Raw genomic sequence first — 21,975 nt, forward strand, 5'->3', positions numbered from 1 at the left:
TCCATCCAAAAACCTACCTTAACTGGTAGATTACCTAATAATTAATTGAAATGAATCATCTTAATTTTATCCATAGTGCTTTCAAGAATTTCACTGCAGGATATCCAGGCCTCTGAGCAAACATGGATGAGTTGTGGGCAGCAATTCTAAATTCATAACAACGTCTTGTGCTATACCTATACCCATCAGCATTGGTTTTCAGAGTGAACATGACTATGTTTTTCTGTACAAAGATTATAGTGTTGAATATATGCAAACAGGGAAGAATTATAATTTTGAATCTTTTAAAGTAAGTCTACAACTGCTTGCTCTTGGAACTTTTCCTAGGATTCTTTCTGTCCATTTTTGTTGCTGAAAGAGGCACATGGAATAATGATCATGAGTGCCCTCACACGGCAATGCCATTCCTCAGTCTACTGTAAATGAATGCATAATAGGCTGAGAGAGTAGTAGTAGTTTCAGAAAACAAGATTGTTGACTTAATTGACCAATAAGAGCTAGCCATTACAAGCAACCCAAGTAATCTGTGCAGTATAATCTGCTACTGTTAGTTTCACTATTGGTGTACAATATGTGATTGTTTTAGTTGACAACTATTTGTCTCTTCCATCTCTGTTGCCTCCCATGATGAGTATTGGAGTGTATATGTCCTATGAATACATTAAATGGCTTAGTTTATTTCCAGTGATTGAAAGAATGCTTAAGATAAATAAACCATATTCCTTTTCTCTTGATGGGTACCCTACAGTTATGAAAATTTTCTTTAAAATGGGTGTACATAAGAACATAAAAATGAAATACAGTTCAAATTGAGGAATATATGTTACTAAAAGAGTTTAACTAACTTAAAGGAATAATGATGAACTCGAGGCCTTGTCCAGTGTGGGGTTGCAGGAAATTATATTACCGAGGCCAGTGCTAGGAATACTAATAAATAACATTTAAAGCATTTGAATAAACAGCGGATTTATTCTGTGTGCTGTACATAACAGACCAAGGTCAACGCGGTAAGACATGGGTGCATCGTGCGCCAGAGGATTGAAAGCTCGGCTGGCGTTGTGATGTGAATAGCCTTCCGCATGGATCATGGTTCCTGCCACTTGGGTCATACCTAGGGTGGCATCTTGCGGCACACCCCTGAATCACACAAACAAATGAAGAGTGAAATCCACTACATCATTGAGAGGAGAAGGCATGAACGGCCACATCACCCCCCTTGGTAGATGTGGAGCATATTCTTGCAAAGAGAAAGAAATTGTAATTGGCACTTCACCGAGTAATATTAAAATACTAAAAAAAAGGTGCAAAAAAAGGAAACAAGAGTTACTTAACAAATGCCAGGTATATGAAACCACACACGAAAAAGAGAAATACTGTTATACCATAACACAGTTGCAACTGCAAAGGAAAATCAAGTAAGATACAGGAGAAGAAAAGAAAATTAAATGTCCCTGAGCCAAAAAGTCTGCTAAATGCTTGGGAAAAGGCACTCTTCTCTGTAATTGGCTTGGTTGAGGTAATATGGGGGGCTGCTGAGGAACGGTAGGATTGATTGCCCTAGGTATGGGAGCAGTAGAGCAATGTGGCACTAACCACGGAGTTTCATCAAACTGGGCACAAGAAACGTCATCATTAACAACATATGCTGGTTTGACGCGGTCAATTGCAAAAGATACCTCTCCACCCTGGATTTTCAGCTTAGATGTCTTGGGACCATGCTGGATCACTGGAAATGGCCCATCGTAAGGAGGATCCAATGATAGATGGAGCCTATCATTTCTCAGAAATACATGGGAAATAGTTTCCAAATCTTTAAACGTGAAAATGTTGCAGGTTCCGTGTTGAGAGACTGCCAGTGGCTGGAGTTGTTAAAGGCCTTGCCTCAGGGTGGTGATATAATCTGCAGTAGCAGTAATGGCACTCGCGGGAGGAGAAAAAAATTCTCCTGGAAGCCCCAGTGTTTGGCTATAAATGACCTCTGCAGGCATTGCCTGACTATCTTCTTTAAATGTGGACCTCAGACCCATGAGAACTATGGGCAAGACGTGCATTGGTTTCCACCATGGCAACAGATAGCTGCCTTCAACTGGCAGTGAAGGCGCTCCACCATCCCATTGGCTGCCGGGTGATAGGCTGATGTCTGCAGGTGCTTTGCCCCCGTCAACTGCATCAGCTGCCGAAACAAGTCACTTTGAAATTGCCGCCCCTGGTCATCGGTGATGCAAACGGTAGTTCCTAAATGTGAAATCCACTCCTGGAAAAGGGTCCTTGTGGCGGTTTCTACAGTGATGTCTGGAATTGGGAAAGCTTCAGGCCACCGGCTGAAACAGTCAATACACAACATAATGCAGCAAAAATCATGGCTGCATGGAAAAGGCCCACCAAAATCTATGTGAATATGCATAAATTTAGCGCTGGCAATGGGAAAAGCACCAATGGGGGACGAAACATGTCTTGTGATTTTGCTCTTCTGGCATTGTAAACATGAGCATGCCCATGGATGGCAGTCTTTCCTCATGGAAGGCCAAACAAAGCGCTCAGCTATTAGGCGGAATGTCTGGCAAATGCCAGGGTGGGGTAATCCATGCATGCTGAGGAATACCTGTTTTTTCGGAAAGGCTCGGTGACTACTGGCCTGGCTGTGGAAGTGGACATATCACATAACAGAGGATGTGATGAACCAAGAAAGGCAACTTTCTTCAAAATTAATGAGGAATCGCGAAGAGAATTTACAAGGTCATGATCAGACTCCTGAGAGGCAGCTTATGCAGAGTAATCTACGGAGGCAGAAATGCTTTGAATACAGGACATGGTGTCCGCCACGATATTATTTTCACCTGCTACATACCTGATGTCTGAGGTAAATTGGCTTATTAAGTCTAAATGCTGAGAGGAGAAATTGGGAGAACACTTCTCATGCCTCTGGGAAAACACAAAAAAAGGGGTTTGTGGTCCATGTAGATGGTGAAGGTTTGTCCTTCCACCATATGCTGGAACTGGAGCACTGCCTTATATACTGCTAAAAGTTCCTTGTCATAAGCACTATGCCTTTCAGCATCACTCAGTTTCTTGGTCCAGAAACTGAGAGGCTTATATCCTTTGGAAGTGAATTGTTGAAGGATGGCACCAACCAAAAACTCGGAAGCATCTGTGAAGGGCCAGGGGAAAAGACACGTTTGGATGTGCTAAAATGGCACTATTGCATAAAGCTTCCTTGCATAGGAATAAGGTCTCTAATGCTGGTTTCCAGCTGATGGAGTCCTTGCCATTCACCTTGCCCGCCAGAAGGTCGCTAAGGGGAGCCTGGGTATTTGCGGCATTAAGGCTGGATAAAACGGTGGTAATTATTTATCATCCCTAAAAATTCTGCCACTGGCATATGATAGCTGGTAGGGGAAAATCAAGTGCAGCGTTAACCTTCTCGGTGAGTGATTTAGTTCCCTTCATCCGACGCCGTGCATCCTAGAAACTACCTCATTCACACCAAAAACACACTTTGAGGGATTAATAACCATGCCGTGATCTCTTAAGCGGCCTAATATAGTCCGCAGATGCTGGTCATGCTCCATAGAATTACGTGATGCAACAAGAATATCATCGATATATACATACGCATAAGGCAATCCCTTTAACACCTCATCTATAAACCTCTGAAAGGTCTGCACAGCTTTTCAAAGGCCAAAAGGCATTATTATTGCAGTTTTGGGAATATTGGCAGGGTTGACAGGTATTTGGTGGAAAGCCCAAACTAAATCAATTTTCAAAAATATGGTGCACCCATATAACCCCTGTGCAAAATCCTCAATATGCGGTACCGGGTAACGATCAGGTATGGTCCTGGAATTCAGCAAGCCATAGTCACCACACAGGTGCCACTCGGCGCTCTTCTTCGGCACCAGGTCTAGGGCAGACGACCACGACCTCTGCGCAGTACCTGTCTGAAGTATCAGCTCAAATTTCTTCTTGGCGATGGCAAGTTTGTCTGGTGCGAGACAGTGGAGCCTAGATGAAACTGGAGGGCCAGGGGTGGTCTCTGTAAAATGACCTGTGGAGTGCTTGACTCGCCTGGGAGCTCCCGATGGAATTGTAATCTCCAGAAATTCGGCAATAAGGCGGGAATAAGAGAAGGAACTACTGATAACTTTCACTTGGCCTTTGCTGGGAGAGGTAACGGTATTCTTACCAATAGCATCGTCACATTATCCACCAAACGTTTACGAGCATATCCACAAGGAGACCGAAATGACCGAGAAAATATGCCCCTATTATTGGCTGCGGCACATTGGTAACGACAAACTTCCAGAAAAATTCTCGCCGGAGGCCAAGGGAAAGGGAGAGAGTAACAGATCCGTATGTGGCATTGGGAGTGTCGTTGACAGCGAAAAGCTGAAGATCTGCCTTCCCTTGATACTCATAGAGCCGCATGACTGGATAGAGACATATATCGGCACCAGTATCTACAAGAAATTTGACGCCGGATGTGGCATCAACGACTAAAAGACGGTTGGATAGGTCAAAGCGATAACCTGCTGCCCTCAAGCACTGCCGACTTTGTTTCCCCACGTCGTATGAACAGGGAAGGGTAAACTTAGTGGCATTACTCCCCCAACAGTGGTGGCACCAGCAAATGCCTTGGCCTCACTGGGAATGAATTGAGGACTGGAGACGGGTGGTTCGGCCAAGGCTGCGGGAATGGGGATGCGTGTGCAGGCCGCGCTCTTTGGCGAGCACTGCCACTTGTTGAGAGAGGTTTCTATCTTCTCCATCAGTGCACTAATAACTGGGTTGGGGGCCACTGCAGCAGTGTGCGGCGAATGAGTCACCTCCGCTACCTTGTCTTCCAGGGCGGCAAGATCTGCCAAGCTCGTCGATGCCTGGGTGACTAAAATGGCGTGGACAGGACACGGCAGGCGGCTCAGCCAAATTGTCCATGAAAGGTCATCCGGGATGGCTCAGCCAGCCAAAGAGCAAAGATGTCGCAGAAACTGCAATAGTCTGTGGTCACCCATGTCTTCATTCCCGAGGAGTTGCTTGATCCTTAGCTCCTCAGACGGCGACGGTCGTTGGACCATACCAAAATCATAAAAGTATGAATGGTATACCTAAAAGCTGATGAACTTAGAATGCATTAATATAGAGTTTTAGTTGTAAATTGCTGTTTTTAGTTCAATTGTTAAGCATTAAACAAATAAAATACTTGCGTGTGGAGAAAATTCTTGTTCCTAATAGTAATGCCAGCAATAAGCATTGCCATTAGTTTTAAATAAGTGAGAATTTGTCAAGCATATCTGCTTTCATTATTCAGTTTAAGGCTCCTTCAAGGTACCTCCTTGTGTTAAATGACATTACTGTAGGGATCCAGAAAAACTAAGCTGGAAAATAGAATTTTACCAATGTTTTTGATTTACTAAAGGTTTATTTGGATTAAGTTCATTAACCTGATAGATTTTAAGGTGGAATTAGACTGTAGTATCTATGGCTACAATTCAATTCTTCTTTGGAATGCTGTAATTATTAAAGGGCAATTGATTTAAGACAAGTTTTGTTTGGGTTTTGAGGGCTATATGACAGCCAGTAGGTTCACTGGGAATTTTGTTTCCTATGGACTAAACCCTTGGTATGATGAAAGGCCTTGTACATTCCAATGACCCCCTGAGCTCTGTTGGCAGGAGCAATGATAATTTCTCCTGGTAGGGCCACCAACGCTAGATATGTGGAAGGGCAGGAGCCAGACTAAACGCAAGGCCATTTCTAGGTGCTTCTGCAGCTATAACTCAATTGTGACTGACATGGAGTAAGAACAGCTTGGAGAAATTCAACAGATTATAATTGATGGCAAATCTTTCAGTAATTGTTTAAAAAATATTTTGCTTTTCAATAATATGAGTTTTATTCTGCATTCCTTTCATTGTGACTTTTAAAATCTTCTCAAAGCAACTACTTTTCATGTTGAAGCAGGTATAATTCCTATTTAATCTGACATTATGGAATCTGTTGACTGCCCATGGCAGGTAGATCTCAACCATTGGGATACATTATTACACTGAGATGTGAGTTAGATTGGCGGACCTCTCAGTTTCTCATCACATGGCATACTTTTTAAATGCCATTTCCTTGCTACTGCCATCACATTATGATCAAATGCACTGCTCTTGTGGAGGGGAAATTAATTTAATGGAAAAGGTGGTTGTGATGTACAACACAAGACAATTCACAGCTCATTGGCTGATGTGGATGAGAAATTTGCTAGAAGCAATGTTGGTATATTAGCAGACCTCACACATGTGGACATGAATAGAGGTAATGGTTCAAAGGGTAACTAATTGTGATATAAAATATTCTTTATTTGTCCATGGCGTATTATCAGCTATAATGTATGGACATGTAACATACATCACAATAAAGTTATGTCATCAGAATATTTAATATTGAAAAAGGCCTATAAATTGTTGTAAAAGGGTTTGACTTATTCATAAATTCCTGCAGCTCAGGATTGCCATGGGCAATTATGTCATGAAGTACCATTAAAATAACCTGAGCATGTTTGCTTTAATGAATTCCCAATCATTGCCTTCCAAAACATTGCAAGGATATAAAGATCTTCCAAGGTGGAACATGACATTGGTCCTGCGGTTTCCAGGCTACATTTGGAAGCTTTATTGCTATCAATTCTCCTTCTCAACCTGTTTTGAGGGCTCCCTAAGTGTGGAGTTCACTGTTAATGTGTTCATTAAAATTTTCAAATCCTTATTGGAATCCTAAGAAAGGAATGTAGATCCTTGTCATGGAATTGTTTGGGAATTTTCTTTATTGACTCTCATTTAATCAAAACAAGCACTCCAATATCCTCTATCACTAAGCTCATGCAGCCACAGGAACTTTTGGGACCTCTCTCTCCCAAACAAGTGATTTCAGTTGCTTTGAAAATGCGGATGTTGTTGCACACTAGGGCATGACTCGTCATAATCTGGGAGCATTGAATTGGATGCCACTAATTCATCAGAAGTTGGTATATCTCAATAATTATAAAAAATGTAATGCAATATTTAGGATCTGTTTATAAAGTGTAAGTTTGGCACTGTAAGAAACATTTTTCCTTGCAATGTGAAGTGCATATACATCATGAAAGGAACACTGGTGAGGTTGAAATGTATTTTTTTAGAGTTAACATGTATTCGATACTGTCTTAATTTGGACCTTGGAAAGTAATATTACAAAGAAGCGGAAACATGAAATAATTCAATGATACTTTGAATCCTTCACCTGCAGGGCTGTGAGAAATAAGGAGTAGTGAGGAATGAAAGAGAGAAACAAGGTCAGTGGTAGGGCTGAGTACAGGTTACTGGACTGATGATCTATGCATAATTCAAGATCACCTAGGGTGGATTAAATGAGGGTTTGTTGGACGTTGAATTTTTTAATATTTGGTAATGCCCATTAAAAATTGGGTTGTAGCCTCTCTAAGTTTTGTATGATAGTATTGCTCACCGTGCTTGTGTGAGGCAATTGCTGGGAGCCCCTGTCTTCTCTGTTTTTGCACCATTAGTTGATGGTAAATGGTATTAACCATGATGGTATGCAACATTAATCAAGGAGGAGGTTGAAAAACTGGGAACAGCCACATGCAGACCTTTATAATGGTATCAATGTAAGTATTGTTGTAGAGAAAAAAGGAAATCAATTGCTGTTTCTAGTGTGCTTGAGAAGGTAGTCATTTTGGCTGTATAATTTTATCCACGGGTGAATGTTTACGATAAATTTGTTTTGATTCAGGAAGAATAATTTTCATTTCAATAGATCATATGACCATACTTCATACAGCTATTATCATTACTATTTGGTAGCTTACCTTTTTAAGGTAGTTATTTCGTACACGTAGATAGAACATGCATGCATTTATTAGTCTCACCAAACAAACTCAATCTAACTTTGCACATGTCAATAAATTCTTCAATTTTTATAGATTCTAATTCCATCCAAAATGCCTCTTCTTTTCATACCCTTACTGTGACTGCTTAATGCCCTTCCCTTCATCAGAGTCTTTGGCATTACAAGGATAATCACAGAAGTACCCGACCCAACAAAGAAAACTCAAAAATTTTGGAAAAAATATATTTATTTTTAACATGATCTCCTTTCAGCCCTATACACTTTTCCCAGTGATGTTCAATAAGTTCGATACTCTTTTAATAATAAGAACTATATTGCTCCTTAAAATAGCTATTAACTGCCGACATCACTTCTGCACATTTGGAAAATCTTTGACCACCAAGCCATTTTTTCTAGTTTGCGAACCGAAAATAATCTGAGGGGGATAAATCTGGAAAATAGAGCACATGAGGTAGCACTTCAAACTTTAATTCATGAAATTTGGCCATTGCAATAATGGATTTGTTAGCTGATGCATTGTCATGATGAAACAAAACTTTCTTCTTAGCCAAATGCGGTGCCTTTTGCTTGATTTCATTGCTCAAACATTGAAATAAGTTCGCATAACACTCGCCGTTGATAGTTTTTCCTTTTTCAAGATAGTCAATGAAAATTATCCCACATCTCTAGGGATAAGGTTATCCCAATACACCGATGCCATGACCTTGCCTGCAGATGAAATGGCCTTCGCCTTATTTGGAGCCTGTTTTCCCTTTTAAATCCATTGTTTTGATTGTTCTTTTGTCTCGAGTGTGAAGTAAGTGACCCATGTTTCATCCTTGGTTATGAAACAGTGCAAAAATTCTGCTTTGTTGCTGTGAAACTTCGCTAAACACTCAATTGAAATATCTTCATGACACTGGTTTTGTTTCGAGTGTGAGCAAATGCGGCACCAATCTTGCACACAGCTTTCTCATGTCCAAATTATCAGTTAATATGCGAGGTACCTCACTTTTTGGAATCCCAACTATGTCTGCTAGCTTGTGCACTTTCAGTCGACGATAATTTAGTATCATTTTGTGGATATTCTTCACCGTTTCTTGAGTTGTCACCTCATTTGGTTGACCAATCCGATGCTCATATTAACAGCTCCTACGGCCTCGTTTAAAATCTCCTACCCAATACGTATTTTACAGTTGTAAACAAAGGAGCAGACTCACCTAGAGTATAATCCAGTTCAGCTTTTACATTTGTTGGGCTGAGTCCTTTCAAATGAAAGTATTGTATTACATAATGATGACCAATTTTTTCCATTTTCACAAATTCACTGAAGACGTTCACTACAGATGGAGGTCAAACAAATACTAAACAACATAGCATCTTCAAACATGAAACATGTGCTTTATAGACTACATATTTTCTAATACAGTGATATTTTTTAAATGACTACCGCCATCTCTAGGTCAGGCCATATACTTCTGGGCCTCCCAATGTACATTGCCAATGACAATGTTTATTGGTTCCTAAAAGACATGTTTGAGACATTTATGGTACACATTACACTGATTGAAAATATTTCCAACAAACACAATACCATTGCAATAAGAGCTTGAATACCAATGATACAATGAAAGATAAAAAATAGGTGAAGCAGCAAACAGGAGCAGTGACAGCATGCATAAGGATAAAATTATTTATTGACTGAGAGAGACGAATTCATTCACAGTATAGAATTGAAGTTACCACAGGAACTGATAAAGTTTATAAAATTTGTTGTCTCAGGCGTAACTTTGTGGAATTTGCATAACATATTGAAATGTAATGAAATAATTGACTTTGTAATTCCACACACTTTATTTAAAAACACGACCCAGGTTTCGACGTTGAACGTCATCATCAGGTGGTCCTCATAGAAGCACGCTGGCTATATATACCTTCTGATCATAGGAGGGGGGGGTCCTGCCTTCTTTGGCTTTCTCCCAAAAATTTTATCCCCTCTCCCCATCATTCATGGTACCTCTTAATTTTAGTTTTCTCTCCTTCCATTTGCTATCCATATTCCTCCACACCAATACTTCCAATCCACACCTATCATCTTGCTTCAATAACCAAGTTTCTGCACCACGTAAAACCAAACTCCATATCAAAGTTTTAACTAGCCTTTCTGAAACATCCTAACTCAATGCCCCTGTCATCAATTCCTTTCTCCTTGTGAAAATTTCTTTAAGTGCAATTTAACTTCTGATGATCCTAATATTTCAACCATTTTGTCCCAAAACACTATCAAGATAGGCAAAACGTTCCACCGACTGCATAGCTTTTGCCCTCCTATTTTAAAGCATATCTTAGGTTTCATGTTTCTCTAAAATCTCATAAACTTTCAATGCAACAATTTCAGAGTGTAAAAATCATTCGCCTTGACTGGGATTCGAACCCAGATCCCTCAATATCCAGTCGAGTGCTTTAGCCACTTAAGCTATCGAGGCGTCCTCTTAAACTCTGAAATTTTGGGGCTTAAGTTACTGTTGCGGCATCCCCTGCAGTTTCTTTGGAATTTCTCATAAACTTTGTTATATTTAGATTGATGCACATCTCATACCAATAAAACTGATTTTATAATGATCTCAGTAATACTTGCAACCTTGGCTGATTGGCTAATAAAGCTTGATCATCTGCTAACCTAATTTTATTAATTCCCTCCCAACTTTCATTTCTATTCCTAGTTCCTGTTACTTTTACCATCTACTCCACATATATGTACATTAAAAGCATGGTGATGATAGACACCCCAGTCTAACTCCTCATTCTAATGCTGCTCATCCAAACTCTCCATCACCTGAGCAATCTGAGACATGTACAGGATGCTGATATGCCCATATGCCCATATATCGCGCCCATCTTCTAGAATACATTCATTAATTATAACCAATTTGTTCTTACAAATGTCTTCTTGAAATTTTAAAAATAAACAAATACATTCTGATTGTACTATATATTCTTCCTATTATTGATTCCATTATTACTATTGATTCCATTAATACTATTGATTCCATTATTATGGTATCACATGTGACATTCTTCCCTTCCTGAAGCCCAAAACTATGTTTTCTCTCTGGGAGAAACAATAAAAAGTTTTCTTCTCTAGCAGTCTCTCAGAGCAAGCCTGTTACTGAGTGAGAAAACTCATTCTGTCGGCTGGAAGGGAAAAAAGTCTGGTCTCAAAGAAGATTATGGAAGATGAGAAGTTCTCATGGGAAGTTCTTTGCAAGCCAATGAAATATTTTGTTACTACTTATTTACATTTTATGTCACTCAATTCTATATTGCACAGACAAGTATCATACTGAGTATGAAAGAGTTCGTTTGTTTAATATTTTAATAAATATTTCGATAGATAAATTGGTTGAGGATGTTACTGCAACAATCTGCCAGGACATTTGCATTAATGGAGAGATGAATTATACAAAGATAACATTGGTAGATTATTATCAACATAGCTATTTTCATTAGTGGATAATATGTAATTTCATATCTAAGCGTTCAAATTAATCTTTACTCAACATTTGAATGCATACACAGCATTAGCTGTTCGGCTAAAAGTTAACAATGGTAATCATAGTGAGTAATGGTAAGAAAAGGAAAACTTCTGGATCAAAAACTATATCATCGGAACCATACTGAGCTCATCCCATCAGCTGTTGTAGTCTAGAATGAAGGAATAGCTCCTCCCAAATTTTAATCCTCTGTAAATATTTAAGTACTGAATTTACCCACTCAAAATTATACTATGCTCCATCATTTTACCATTGAAGAAAAACAGGCAACTCGTTATTTGTTCATCTTCAAGTAAGATGTTTGCAATATTTTATGTAGTTGAAGTTGAACCAGAAAAAATCATGGTGAGATGGCCTGAATAGACAGTAAAATTTTATTTTTAAAACCTTGGTGCATTCTGATTTTGGCCCTGAAATGGTCATTTGAAAGCACTGCAATATTTGAAAGATACGTGAAAGAGATGATGATGGCTATCCAAAAATTTAAGTTCATTTGCCTCTGTGAAGGACTGCACCTCTCCCCTTCCTGAACCCAAAGTGATCATCCCTCAAGTATTCATTAGCCCTCCTCTCCATCCTTTTATTGATGATCCTGGTACTACTTGACTATAAACTAAACTTATAGTTCTATAATCTTCTCATAGGGCATCCTTTCAATTTTGTGGGATGGGAACTAACACTAATCTGATGAAATCAAATGTATCGTCCCAGTGATATAATAATTATTTCCTCTAATCGATCATGTTCACTTTATTTCTTCCTCTCTCTGCATGGTTAATAGTCAGCTTGTAGATCTGACTAATGGCCAAATTCTTTGGTTTTACTTCTAAAAATTATATTCCATCACTAACCTGTTCCATGCTTCTTCCTACCCATTTATCTAATCCCACTGTCAAATCTCACTGGCTCTCTTTCCTTCCAATGTATATTACATCGTAAATTATCCCTCCATTAATATCGTCCGTACTTCATTAAAACTTGAATAGCTGCAAAATATATGCCTTTCCTCCCTTAATCTCCTGTTTTATATTTTCTGACTTCCCTGTTCTTAACACATTTCTCTCATTCCAATTCCCTATTCTTATCGGTTTCATCTCCTTCTGTATCTTCTTCACTGCTGATTTTTTCAATTCCGCCTAGCAAAGATTTCTGCAATGGTGTCCACTGAATACCTTCCTCTCCTCTAGTGGGCACAAGGCATGACTAAGCAGACTTGGTCCTGTAATGGCCCAGACTCACATTTTCAAACATGTGTCCACCATCAATTCTTGGGTTGAATTATAGAGCTGTTTCCCAGTTGCTTTTTTCAGTAGTGCTTTTGATGTGAAACCATCACTCAAATGGTTGCCCCACTGAGGTCAGAAGTCTTTTCAATTGTCTCTCTGAGGAATACGTACTAAGAGGACTACCTTTTGTCTCGATTTTACCCTTTGACCTTAATACGAGGGTCATCCGGAAAGTAGTACCCGTTCGTGCCGCATGAAGTGCTGACGACGCGAGTAGCCGCTGGACGAGGTCAGATAGCTTCAGTGGCTTGTCTGCCTTCTCTGAGCCAAGTTGCGTGACGCTAGCATTGCCTGTGTTGTTTCTGTGATTGTTTACAATGTTTAAAAAAATTGAGAACGCCGCCAGTTGTGAAGTGAGGGCAGTGATTAAATTCCTCAATGCAAGAAACGTTCGCCCATGTGATATTCATCGCCAATTAAAGGAGGTGTATGGAGACAATGTAATGGACGAGTCGTCTGTTCGGCGGTGGTGTCGCAACTTCAACATGGGGAGGGGGAACACACACGACGATGAGCGTTCGGAGAGACCGTCTGTCATTACAGACCAACTGGTGAGCTCAGTTGACGAATTCGTGAGGAACGATCGGCGCGTCACAATTGATGACATCTGTGAGCATTTTCCCAATGTTTCTCGAACAATTGTTCATGAAATTGTTAAACACCATCTGCATTATGCAAAAATTTGTGCAAGATGGGTCCCTCGCGTATCTCAATGAGCTGGCGGCGAAGGACTATGCAGCAGGAATACAGAAACTTGTCACACGTTATGACAAATGCCTTAATTTGCTTGGAGATTATGTTGAGAAGTAGTTTAAAGTATCCTCTTTCAAATAAAATTTTTTATGTTTGTTAATATTTACTTTTGTGTCTTTATTTCACGAACGGGTACTACTTTCCGGATGACCCTCGTAGCATGGGTGACCCTGCAAAGTGTAATTATCATTGCTCCGACCGGCATATCCCTAGAGGTCATAATATCTAAGTAGCCCTTTCACCGTAACATGGTTGTAACCCATGGGGAGGGATGGCTATTTTTACGCTCATGAATGTCTATCAATAGATGTTCAAATAACAAATATATATCATCAGATTCATAATCATATGGAAAAATAGTGAAATCGTAAATCTCTTTCAAGAGAGATGGAACAAATGCATAGTAATTATTTTGCCAACTATTTGAAAGAATAAGTATTTCATAAACATTGATATGAGCAACCGTAGACAATGAAAATGACCTTAAATCGTCCAGACCCTTCTCTAGTTTAGAAAATACCCGCAGAATGTTGGTTTTGCCGGAAGTTTGAAAGGGGAAGCTCCCTTGTCCACTATGTAGCAGTCTCATAGGTAGGTAGCTGTTTGGGAAGAATGTGCATAATGTGTAGAACTTTGCCAAAATGACAGTCAATATTCAATCTAAACGTTTCATGTATGCATATTGTGTATTTATATACGCTGACGACTGGCTCCATTGCCTAGATTCTTTATTCTTAATTAGGTGAAATAAAGTGAATTAGAAGTTTTGTCTCAGATAAAACAGTAATAATATTGATTCTAAGTAATAACTCCCGCGATGACATTAATTTATAGTCATTTTTTTCATATCCATTTGTGTGTTCGCATGAATGTAAATAGTTTAATAGAGGTTTATCAGTTCAATAAATAACGTCCCTCAAAGTTCTAATCTTAGAGTATCATAGGGCTAGTTGAAGAAGCGCCACGTGCGCAGTCAACTTACACGCACGCCGTGTCTTATCGTTTTTACGCGACATGTGGCAACCGTGTCACTGTTGAATATCTGGTGACTAACAAGGTGAAATTCTGTCAAAATTTCTTTTCATCTTAAAAGTAGCATTGCGCAGACTGAAATTTTGGTTGGTTGTCTTCCGCATTGCAGATTGTGCACCACAGTTCTCATTTAACAGAATGTTGTCGTGCCGATTGTGTTGCTTTTAAGAGCAAAATCTTATTCATGACAAATATCATGGTGTCATCCCGAAGAAGATGTATCCTCTCTTACCGTATGTTAGAATATCTATTTTGCTAGTTGTCTCTGTGATTATAGACTCTTATGGGTCACTGAACATTTTCAAAAAGCCATGGGACCCATTGGAGAAAAAATATGGGTTTTTCCCCGAAAGATTACGTCTACACATGCTTGGGGAAGCGAAAAAAATGTTCAACTTTGGATACGACAACTACATGAAGCATGCTTTCCCAATGGATGAACTAAATCCCATACAATGCACTGGAAGAGGACCAGACTATGCCAACCCGTAAGTTTCTTTTTGATGTCGTGAACAATGTTGGAGTGAGCTGTCACAAGCCTACCATTTAAGGGGGCCCGGGAGGTCTCTTAGACAAAATTTAACGTTCTTATGAGTTGGCATGTGGGCTCTGTTTTCGAACACTTTCCGGAGCATAAAGAGAGCACACGTAAGCTGACAAAAACGAAAGCGTAGTTATTTGTGAATTGTTTGAATGCCTTGTCTAATATGATGTATTCATGATGAAGTTTTTTTTTGAAGTTTCACATTTCCTCGTTACAGTCATTAACCATTTATATTTATACTGGACTTGATATCTGCCGAACTGGAACTTGATATAAAATATTGTAATTGTCTTATTTGTATTGCAGGTCAAATATCAACATTAATGACATCCTCGGTGACTATTGCCTTACATTAGTTGATTCCTTAGATACTCTGGCTATTATGGGAAACGCCACTAGGTTTAAAGAGGCAGTGGAACTAGTTGTCAGAAGTGTCAGTTTTGATAAGGATAATGTTGTTCAAGTTTTTGAGGTAAATATCAGGTGAGTATCTTGGTTTTAAACATGGACTTTAATCATTATTATGAGGGTACTCATGTATAAATGGGATGGACCCGTTTAAAATGTGAAATAATGCAGGGTGGGCACTTATTTGGGGGAATTTGGAAAAGTTCGTGATTACTTAGTTTCTTAAAATTTCCAGCTAGCATAGAGGAAAAGTCAAGAATTTTATTTTTAAATCGGGATTATAATGTGGGAATTGCGAATTCTCATTGGGAGCGATGTTCAATTTAATTTAGTGATCACTTCATTTTTGAAATGTTTTCTAGTTCCCTTGCCTTCTTTATCGCCCTAACATTACTTGTAACTTCCCTAGTCGTTGCTGTCCTCTTTTGTATCTTATTTTCCTTCACTTTAACTTGATTGTGTGACGATTTTGTGTATTGATGGTTGCGGAAGTGTTGTATCTCCCACTTCTGGGCACGGGTGCCGTAGTTGACAGGATTCGTTATCTCATTGCTTCCTTTAATTTTATTGGGGTGATGGAGGTGGTTTCCCACTGTCACAATAGTGTTTTACGTGATGCAATCACAGAAATGGCCGCCCCAATGGGGTGAGATACATTTTGCAATGAGAAACTGCCAAGGACTACCTTTTGTCTGGCTGTTACCCATCGACCTAACTGGCATGAATGACCTTGCCAAAAGCAGTTTTCATTGCACCCCTTAGTACAGCTCTAGGGGTCAACAGAATGTGCAGGCCCTTCCAAAACATCAAGATTGTGGTCCATGGTATGAGGCTGGCTAAGTATTTTTGGAAATGATGAATCCTCAAATGTTCACAATGATAGGGCAAGAGAGGAAGGTACTGAGTGAAATAGGAGTATGATAATAGTGGATGGAGGAGATAGTGAAAGGTAGTGGGATGTTGAAATTTGATCAAAGGGATAATATTTGGTGATTGGGGAAGAAGTAAAGAGGGAGGTATTAGGAAGAACCCAAAGTTTTGTGGAGCCATTGAAAGAAAGAATACAAAACATGTTTAATCGCACACTGAAAAATGTATGCACTTATGGGGATACGCAATCGCTTTCAAGACCTACCCTAAACCTGTCACAATATGTAGGCAATTTGTATTAACCATGCCTAGGTCAAACATTTGAATTTTTCCAAATGCTAGAGGTGAGTATTTTGAAGAAACAAAAATACTGGGAAACAAATTCATGGCATGATGCTATTCATAGGTGTTAATGGTGATTTGTATGCGCTATAGTTTATAGTTGGGTTTGATGCAATTTTTGTTTTTTCTCTGACCTGGATTATAGCGTATCCAATTGTTTCCTCTTGCATTTGTTAGATTCCCTCAGAATTATGCTTTTAATGGCCCCATAAAAAGTGTGAATTGGTGTGTAACATTTGTCGTAGACTTTTCAAAATTAAAATGCAGTAAAGATTTGTACAACATACTGTGTGGGGTTTGCTTATTTAACCCAGAAATTACTAATTCAGAAGTCATTATGTAGAGTAAATGATATTATTGTAATGGTAAATATTGCAGAAAATTTATTGTTAAATGCATCCTACTAATAAGAAAAATGCAAAGGTTATGAAAATATTTAGCTTCAAATTTATGGATGATGCCTCGGTGGTTTTATTTTCAACAGTCTTACTGTAGTGACAACATTGATTTTTAATTTCAGGGTTTTGGGCTCATTGATTTCGGCTCATTTATTGATAATGGATCCGGAAAAGCCCTTTGGAGAATTGAAGCCTGATTGGTATGACGGGGAGCTGTTACATCTAGCTCATGATTTGGCATCTCGACTCCTTCCTGCATTTGAGAAGAGCACCACAGGCATTCCATATCCAAGAGTAAGTATTAAATAGTTGTTTCATTGCCACCAAGTTTGTCTGGGAATGGCATGGGTAAAATTGATTGGAATGATAACAAATGAAGTACTTAGTATGTTCGAGAGAAGGAAAGGGTTGTTGAGAGACATTTAAAGTAGACGAGGAAAGTTGATGGTGGTCATTTTAATTGTCAAGGGATTGTTGAAGACTGATTGAGAGTAGAATGTTTTGTAATGAAGGGAGGGAGAAGAAGAGACTGCAGATGAGTTGGATGGAACTAGGGAAGGCAGAGAACATGAGGGATTGAAGAGGGGTTTTTTTTGTGCAGGGATTCACTTTATGCTGTGTTAGGCATGGCTTAGAAATATAGCTGTGGATAGTGTCCATGAAAAATTTACCTAACAGGTAGACTGCCTGTAATAATAATAACATGTGGTTGAGGATATTGGATATAAAATATTGAGTCTAAAGTTCTGGGTGCATACCATACACAAGGTGTGCTATCGATGGGAAAATATAGTAATTGCTGCCTTATATCTATGCTACCACTATTGCTAAATGAATATATTTTTATGATGGAGATATTTAGTAAATCCTGTCCTTGAAGAAAAATAAAGCTCCACATACTTGTACCACTCTTAATTGCATTTATGCATTCCATAGGACCAGTCATTAAGCAAAGATGTGGTAAAATGAACCCAAGAATACATTGTTTGATTTCCTGTTAATCAGTTTAGATCCATTTAGTTCTTCAGATATGTGTGTTGAATTATATTCGTTGTACCCACTTTAGTTAAAAATTTTTGTGGCAAATAATTTGGTTGTGATCGATTGCATTGTTAATAAATAATGATTTCATAATAGCATCTCCATTTATTTAATGAGCTCTCCAACTCTTATCTTGCTGGCAACCAGGGAAACTGCCTGCTCCCAAGCCCAGTAAAACTTGCGTCAAACTATCTCAGAGTTATGTTCTCTACCTATTAGGCTTTGATTGGAAATTTATAGTAATGGTCTCTCCTCTCCATGTGCCTACAAATCCTTTGACCAAAAGGAACAACATTCTTTAAATGGACTTCAATCAAATCATAGACGTAAATTATTACAAACATAATAATAGTCACATAATACTTTATAACTTGAAGCTATTATTACTTCTAAAATTTGTTGTCTCAGGCGTAACTTTATGGAATTTGCATAACATATTGAAATGTAATGAAATAATTGACTTTGTAATTCCACACACTTTATTTAAAAACACGACCCAGGTTTCGGAAATCTGAGTCCCTCATCTTCGACCTGAAGACGCCGGATGAAACTTCGGCGAAACTGTTGTCGGCTTCAAACAACAACGCGGTGAAAACCCGGACATGCAGAATTCTTCAGGTTTCGACGTTGAACGTCATCATCAGGTGGTCCTCATAGAAGCACGCTGGCTATATATACCTTCTGATCATAGGAGGGGGGGGTTGGTCAGAGAGGGAGGTTGGAGGGGTAAAAAGGTTACTATGTAGCTGGGAAGAAAAGAGAATTACATTTTTGATTTAGAAGAGTGGTAGGTCTAGGAGTGGGGAGTGGGAGGGATACAAAATTTCGTTGGCAAGATCATCTTTCCAACGGACACATTTCAAAATTTATAACTGCTCCAAAGCATCGAGCCTTTGACCTTTTTCTTCAAAATGAATAATTTTTGTCACAAAGTCACTTTTGTGGTCACTTTCGATGAGGTGCTTTGCAAAGAGGGATGTTATGTTCTTATTTTTTACACATGTTTGGTGTTCTTTAATCCTTTCTTTAAATTTCCGGCATGAACGACTGTAAAAGGCACATTTAATTTTTTCTTTAGGAAAACTTTTAATTACTTTTTGAGAAATAGTCCCAAGATATAGTATTCTCCGCCATTTGGGAAACGGTAGATCATTGCATGAAATGGCATTTCATGTAATGATCCACCGTTTAACCGCTATCCCTATGTCAAAATTCAATGTAAATAAGGAACTTAATGTAATTAAAACGTTAGCAGTAAACAATGGTTATTCAGAAGATCTAATAAATAAACTTTACCGGAATAAACTTACAAAAATAGCCTTAAGCCACATTTACAACCCCGAACATGTAAAAGATCCCACTGCCAAATGGCGGAGAATACTATATCTTGGGACTATTTCTCAAAAAGTAATTAAAAGTTTACCTAAAGAAAAAATTGAATGTGCCTTTTACAGTGGTTCATGCCTTAAGAACCTGATCTCTCACACTAAAGACAAAGTCCCCGAAAACGAGAGGAGTGGAGTGTATGAGTTAAAGTGCTCGGATTGTAGCACAAAGTATATTGGACAAACAGGACGGAAATTTAAAGAAAGGATTAAAGAACACCAAACATGTGTAAAAAATAAGAACATAACATCCCTCTTTGCAAAGCACCTCATCGAAAGTGACCACAAAAGTGACTTTGTGACAAAAATTATTCATTTTGAAGAAAAAGGTCAAAGGCTCGATGCTTTGGAGCAGTTATAAATTTTGAAATGTGTCCGTTGGAAAGATGATCTTGCCAACGAAATTTTGTATCCCTCCCACTCCCCACTCCTAGACCTACCACTCTTCTAAATCAAAAATGTAATTCTCTTTTCTTCCCAGCTACATAGTAACCTTTTTACCCCTCCAACCTCCCTCTCTGACCAACCCCCCCCTCCTATGATCAGAAGGTATATATAGCCAGCGTGCTTCTATGAGGACCACCTGATGATGACGTTCAACGTCGAAACCTGGTCGTGTTTTTAAATAAAGTGTGTGGAATTACAAAGTCAATTATTTCATTACATTTAAATATTATTACTTCGTTAATGACAGTGAAAAAGACTAACCTAATAGCTTTAATTTTGTTATTGTCTCTTGGGTTGAGTGAAAGCTTATTATCCTAGCTCTGCTAGCTCCTTACCCCAATCTTCCCCAAATGGGATAATGTATTGTATTGTGAAGAAATACAAGCCCTTCGACAATAACTTGCAACTGGTACTAGTAGCCAAAAATGGCAAAATGTGCCAAAAAATACCAAATGCCAGTGAGGAGCAGAAATGAGAGCTCTTAGTAATGAGAAATAGTATTCTCACTTAAGAGAAAAGTGGCAATGTTTTTGTGATTTCCTTGCCTGAATTTTATACCTAAAATGGGCATGCACCATTTCTCACAATGTATCTTTTTCTCTAATGTATTCTCTTTCTGCTATGCACAAGTAGATTCTCAAGAATAACTGACTTGATAGAATAACAATAGGGGGAGAACATCTCATATCGTTATTGTGTAGGTGAACTGAACATGCTTCAATCTGCAGCAGCTGCCTCAATACAATACTGGGCCTAAATTAATGAAACCTGCTCATAAATTACAAGTAACCCTTAAGTGCCAAAGTCACAGTGAGAAATGCTGAATGATATGCCCTCAAATGCCAGTGTCACTCCAGGCAACTTTTTTCTTGGCAGTTATAAATGTAAATAAAAATTATTATTTTTGTGCTAGAATCTTTTTTGTTCCTTACTATTCAAATTTTAGCAACTTTTAGCAAGTTGTAATAAGTAATAATGTCTTATGGACAGTTTCTCTTTTCTGCATTTCTCTTTTAAATAGTCTGGTAATTTTAACATGAAACTAAGGATAGTGCTCATTGAGTTAACCTAGCATTATGATAAAATAAAATTTTTGCTCAATGAATGGTGGGAATAAAAATATTATTACTCTTTATTGAACAGCCCTTATATATTTCAATGATTCCATAGAAAATGCTACAGTCAGATTATGGTTGATAGTTGTTTTGCTTATTGTCGGCAAATTACTTGCATATTTATAATGGTACTTTCCTGACTTCATTTTGTCAGACATTTTATTATTGACCATATTGTGTGAAATGGAAATGGAAAAGTATGTGAAAATATTTTGCAAGGAATGAATTGAATAATTATTTGATATAAAACGAGTATCTCTTAAAGTTGAGATAGCCAAAAGCACTTTGTGGGAGAAATTATTTTGTTGGGCATGCATGGCAACACGTTAAACACTCGATTATCCATATGTTAAATATAGTGGTTTGTGGATAGTCCATACTATTCTCTTCTTAGTACCTCTAAATTGGAATAAAATTACAATTGTAGAGATAGTTAAATGGTTTGAAACTTTGGTATAATTTTTCAAAGTAGAAGCTTGAAATACCGTGGCTTTCTTAAAAGTTTTTCATTTCAAAATATCAAAAATTGTCAATAATATTAAATGTTGTAGTAAAAAAATTTTTGTACTATCCCCACTTTCCCGTTATTATTTCCCTTGAATTCATTTGACCTGAGAGTTCTGCATTGTCATTTAAGGCGAGCAAATATTAGTTTTACTTACTATGCTATAAATAGTTCATATGCTATCTTTTAATTATTTTATTAGGTAATCTATGAGTTAAGGTTCTACCCTGCATTATTTTAATGTATATCGTATGATACAAAAGAATCGGTATCAGCGATCCTTGCCATCAGTATTCGTCCTTTTCCAGTCATTTGTCTTTTTCTCTCTAAGAGATTAGTTGAGCTTTTCTGAGGAAAATACCCATTCACTATAGATGGCTGAATAATGAAAAAATGTATTTTCCATTCCTTAAAAAATGCTTATTA

The 21,975-nt window shown here is 38.3% G+C and overlaps 1 protein-coding gene across 2 annotated transcripts in view; it reads left to right on the forward strand.

The window, feature by feature from the left end:
• Positions 1 to 14,512: 14,512 nt before the first annotated feature.
• Positions 14,513 to 21,975, forward strand: part of LOC139689412 (ER degradation-enhancing alpha-mannosidase-like protein 1) — a 56,570-nt gene continuing 49,107 nt past the window's right edge. For both annotated transcript variants that reach the window (XM_071586514.1, XM_071586515.1), the window contains exons 1-3: positions 14,513 to 14,982; positions 15,345 to 15,521; positions 17,179 to 17,350. In XM_071586514.1, the coding sequence (XP_071442615.1) occupies positions 14,711 to 14,982; positions 15,345 to 15,521; positions 17,179 to 17,350 (621 nt within the window). In that variant the 5' untranslated portion in view covers positions 14,513 to 14,710. The remainder of the gene's footprint in view (positions 14,983 to 15,344; positions 15,522 to 17,178; positions 17,351 to 21,975) is intronic.

Source organism: Hetaerina americana, unplaced genomic scaffold (genome assembly GCF_022747635.1).
Source record: "Hetaerina americana unplaced genomic scaffold, ioHetAmer1.1.p SCAF_23, whole genome shotgun sequence".
Taxonomy (NCBI): Eukaryota; Metazoa; Arthropoda; class Insecta; order Odonata; family Calopterygidae; genus Hetaerina; species Hetaerina americana.